The 5,037-nt window shown below is 32.2% G+C and overlaps 1 protein-coding gene across 1 annotated transcript; it reads left to right on the forward strand.

Moving 5' to 3' along the window:
* The first annotated feature begins 703 nt into the window (after positions 1–703).
* LOC115695979 (DNA-directed RNA polymerases II, IV and V subunit 12) lies at positions 704–3,544 on the forward strand. Its single transcript, XM_030623095.2, has 4 exons — positions 704–863; positions 1,616–1,672; positions 1,765–1,857; positions 3,307–3,544. Exons 2-4 carry the CDS (start codon positions 1,630–1,632, stop codon positions 3,327–3,329), a joined length of 159 nt encoding a protein of 52 aa, XP_030478955.1. The 5' UTR covers positions 704–863; positions 1,616–1,629; the 3' UTR covers positions 3,330–3,544.
* The last annotated feature ends 1,493 nt before the right edge of the window (positions 3,545–5,037 follow it).

Consider the following 5,037-nt stretch of genomic DNA (forward strand, 5'->3'; position numbering starts at 1 on the left):
AAGGGTTAATTTGAGTCATTTGATTAAATCAATGGTTACAAATTACTATCCTTATTAATAGGTAAAAATCACAATACCTATTGTATTAGCTCCTAATAAAAAAATATTTTTATTTTAATAATTTAAAATAATATATAAGGTTCCTTTACTTAACTTAACAGTGTAATTTAATTAACAGGAATATGATTACATATTATCCTACACAGCCAAACACAGTTTACACATTTCCCTGTAATCATATTCTCCTTCATAATATTCACTATAATCAAATTATTTTGAACACCTCGTACCAAACGCCTCCTTAAAGAATATATAAATGAAGATAAAAATTAAAACAAATAAAGTAAAGTAGGTATACTGCAATTTCCACATTATTCTAGGGATAATTACACCACATACTGAAATTTCTAACTTTTTTACTTTTATATTGTGGGACGGAATTTTTTTCAAAATACTGTGTAAGTTTTATGCTGTGTATTATGTTAAATTTTTATTGTTGTTCTACGGTTATTTTTTAGTTGTTTCACTGTTATTTTAGTTGTTCTGTTTTGTGTTCTACTGTTGTAGTGCAATATTTTTGAAAAGATTTCCAAGTGACAGTATTTTTGTAAAAATTAACTAAAATTCTAATATTATTTTTTTGGTAAGTTTCCCATATTCTATTATCAATTAATCTCCTATATAATCATAGCCCACTACCAGAAGCCCAATTAAAAACCAGTCATATTTAGGGTTTCATCCGACTGCATAGCAAAACCTGTTGGCACTATTTCCTTTGCCCAATCTCCGCTCAATCTCTCTATCGGTAGGAGGAATTCCGTTCGAGTATAGTCTGTTGGATTGTCGAATAAATTCGGATTCAGGTACGGTTTTGAGGCTGCTAATGAGGATTGTAATCACAATCCATGGTGGAAGTATTATTATTATTATTGTGAAGTAAAAACATTTTTGGCTCCACTACGGACACCTTTTCAACTCACAGTTTATGTCGTTTATATTTATTGATGATTTGGTAAATAATGATTACATGTGTTTATACTAATTTGTATGTATTGTATCTTCTTCACAAAAAATTCCTAATTCAAAGAATTTATGGCTGTTCTGCTTTCTTTAGTTAATATAGGTTTAGAAGGTTTTTAATTTTGTGTTGTTCTTTAGTCTATTTTTACATAATGTGGTATGTCCTGTATTTTCTTCTCATTCTAGTCCTTCTATAGGTTCCTTTTGTTTTTACTGGTTTGGTACGGTATGTAATGCACTTGTTTTAATGCTATCTGACACTGACATAGATAATATAGCTTAGGAGTTTGTCTTATTTATGCTTCGTAAGTAAGATAATTAATGGTGTGAACTATTTTGGAGTAGTGTCTTCTGCTTCCATACTTGAACACCTTGCTGAAATGTGCACTATGATAATTGAGTGGAGCAAGCAAGACTGCTTTCCCTTTTTTTGTTCCTTAGTTTCAGGCGATAAAGCAGCTAACCCAGTGATGTGCTATGCTCATCATATACTTTGAGATTAGAATGTGTATGATGTATTATATTTGCTGATAATTACATGTGGAATATACATGAATTATTTATTTTCACTAAATTTTAACTCTTCAATCAACAGAATTAGATTCATTCATGGATCCTCCACCACCTGAACCGGTCAGCTATATTTGTGGTGGTATGCTTTCCTTCATCTATTTTGTTTTGTTTTTTTAATTTAATAATACAGTGTGAGAGAGTAGTTGAGATTTTGATATTGTGGTTATGTAGATTGTGGAATGGAGAATACTCTGAAACCAGGAGATGTGATACAGTGTCGTGAGTGTGGCTACCGTATCTTGTACAAGAAACGCACCCGTCGCAGTATGTTTACTAATCCCCACAAGTTTTTTGTAGTTCTTATTCAAAACAAAATGTGTTGGTTTGATCTCTTCATAAATGAAGAAAAGAAACATGAATATTTTTAGTGAAGAAGTATGAGCATATAATTGAAATTAATTATAAGCAAACCACATTTTAATTGCAAAAGAACTATTGAATATGCATATATGTATATATATATATATATATATATTGGTTGTTTTATGGTATCTAAGTGGAAAATAAGTAATGCCTCTGTGAAATATTTTTGTGAAGTCTGATTTGTTGCATTGCTTTACCAAACACATTTTTGGGATGGAGTGATTGTTGATTATATTCAGTGTAACACTTCTGTACCACATGAGCAAGAACATTGAAATGACCTTTGAGTTTCTAAATACGGTTCTTAGGTTGATCTACTAGAATTTGATTTGTTGTAGATTAAGATTAACTACTTGAGGAACAAAGGTTGGCTTTGAGAATTCTTGTCGTAAGTTAGCAAATTACCTTAGGTTGACTCCATTCTATTGGGTTCAATATATTCATTCTCTTTCCTAGAACAATCCTTGTCACTCTGACCATTTGGTTAATGTATTTCTGCACATGTCCTTTACTTAGAGCACTTACAATGACTCCTTTACGCTATTCTTTTACCGAAATGTACTTTTTCTTGTTTTACATACTAACTTTTACAATACGATATACATTAGCTGATCTAATTCTTCTTCATATAATTTAAATTTTACATTTTTGTAAATATTTTTTATGCATTTCAAACAAAAGAAAATGAAAGAATGAGGTAATTAGAGTGTAGAAAAGAGAAACTCGTAAAATATGGTGAAAGCTCATGTTATATATACACTGGAACCAATTATTTGCTAATGGCTACCACCTCACTTCATCACTGACATTTGTGTTGAAAACTCCAAGATAATGGGGGATTTGGAGAATATAAATTTATATTTTTCATCTTAATCTATATCAAAGCTCTTGCGTCATAACTATCTGATTGCAATAAGTCTTGTTTCTCCTGTTAATGTCTTTTTTTTTTTTTTTGAAACAAATGTTAAACTATTAATTTAGGTTGTTTTTGATTGGGGGTAATGAAATAGAATGGAAAGTGTTCATTTTTTTTCTCTTTTGTGTTTGCATTTAAAAGTATTGGAATGTTATTTCAGTGAAATAATTTTTCCACAATTATAGTAGAATGACGATTCTATTTTAAAATTTGAAGGATTCACCATTCCAATTCCAATGCGAGTTGAAAAAACTTTTATAATATTTTTAACTTATAAATTATATATTTTATTTCATTCTATTTTTCTTTTTGTGTTTTGGATACTCCCAACCAAACGAACTCTTTTGTTACTAGTGCTAGTTTTAGTTCACTTCAATAACATGTTTATGTTTAAGCTGTTGATCTTGTGTGACCCTTTGCTTGATTTGATGCAGTTGTCCAATATGAGGCACGCTGAAAAAAGATGAGATGCGGTTGAACTACAAACTCTCTATGCATAGGAAATGTTAGACTTCTTTCATTTTCAGTAGTTGTTAAAAGTCATGATGTTTATGGGTAATGTAATTAATGTGACTTGTTTAGACCAGAACAGTGAAATTGAGTGATGGCACAATTTTCATTTTTTTGGGTGGAGAAATTTATAAATATTTTGAAATTGAATTTTGAAAATTATCGACTTTGCCATTAAAATATTCAATGAATAATTAATAATTCTCCTATGTTATGTTTGGTAGAGTAGGGGTGTTTGCGGTGCGGGTGGTGCGGTTTTTAACTTTTTTTTCAAACCAACCTGCACATGCGGTTTTTCCAATTTTTTAAACTGCACCCGCACCGCGATACTAAAAAACCGCAAAAACCGCACTGCAAAAAATGATGCAGTGCGGTTTTTGCGGTTTGAACTATCACAATTTTTTTTTTTTGAAATCATCACAAAATAATTAAACTATCATTAATATAATTATTTCAAAACACTTAAGAAAATACAACAAACTTGAGATTAATAAAAGTTATAACAACAACAATAAGTCAATAATCTTTTTAAAGTTTCAACAACATACCTAAATCAAAATAACAAACTTGAAATTAATTAAATTCCAACAACAATATAAATGTACAACTAACATACTTTCAGCAATAGATTAAAAATAAAAGAAACACAGGCTTGGGTTTGTTGCTAAGAAGAGAGGGTTTGTGAAGAGTTATGGATTTTGCCCTAAGATTTATGGGCTTGGGTTGGATTCATATGTATGGGCTTAATTAAATAAATATAAAAATTAAAATTTTAAAACATGCGGTGCGGTGCGGTTTGAATTGCGGTTTAATAATTTAAAATCGCAAATCGCATCGCACTGCGCGGTTTGGAAAAAATTCAAACCGCAACCGCACCGCGAAGAATTTCAAACTATATTTTTTTTGCGGTGCGGTGCGGTACAGGCAGTTTGAGCGGTTTGATGTACACCCCTAGGAGAGAGTAGGGTGGATGAAGAGGTCAAAGAGGATGGAATATTAAAGTAAAGTTGAAAGGATGGAGAGGTCAGAGAGGATGGAATATTAAGAGTAATAAAGTTTGAAGGATGGAGATTAAATTAGTTGTTAAAATTAATATAATATTTTTTTTTTCAGAATAAATAGGATTTATTCCTCTGACTATGACTATTGTAGAGTTTTGTCTTTGAATTTTTTTTCAATTACGAAGTTTCTCGAACTATAAAAATTATTGACGGTTAGAACTCGTCAACCAAGTGAGTGGTCGGAAAATGTAAAAATTACTCAGGGTTGCGATAAAGATGAGAGGAAAAATGAAAGTGAAATGATGAATACTCTCCTCTCTATTCCATTAACTATATGACTTACAACATGGACTTCCAACCCCCTCACATCTGAGATTGGGTTACTTATAGGCTCTAGTGGCCAGAGGTACAAAATGGTCAAAAGGTATCAACACATCGGTTTCAAGCTGTAGGCTGCAGATGCTGGTGGTGGCCTTACGCCTCGTACTCTTGTTTGGTGTCAGGCGATCCCTGATTGCAGGCCTGTGGTCCCCAGTTGCGGGAAAGTGATCCCGAGCTGCAGGTGTGTGGTCCTGAGCTGCAGGTGCGTGGTCCCCAGTTGCAGGTGCGTGGTCCCCAGTTGCAGGTTTGAGGGTCCCCACCTGCACGCCTTAG

This window comes from Cannabis sativa, chromosome 6, assembly GCF_029168945.1.
Source record: "Cannabis sativa cultivar Pink pepper isolate KNU-18-1 chromosome 6, ASM2916894v1, whole genome shotgun sequence".
Lineage (NCBI taxonomy): Eukaryota > Viridiplantae > Streptophyta > Magnoliopsida > Rosales > Cannabaceae > Cannabis > Cannabis sativa.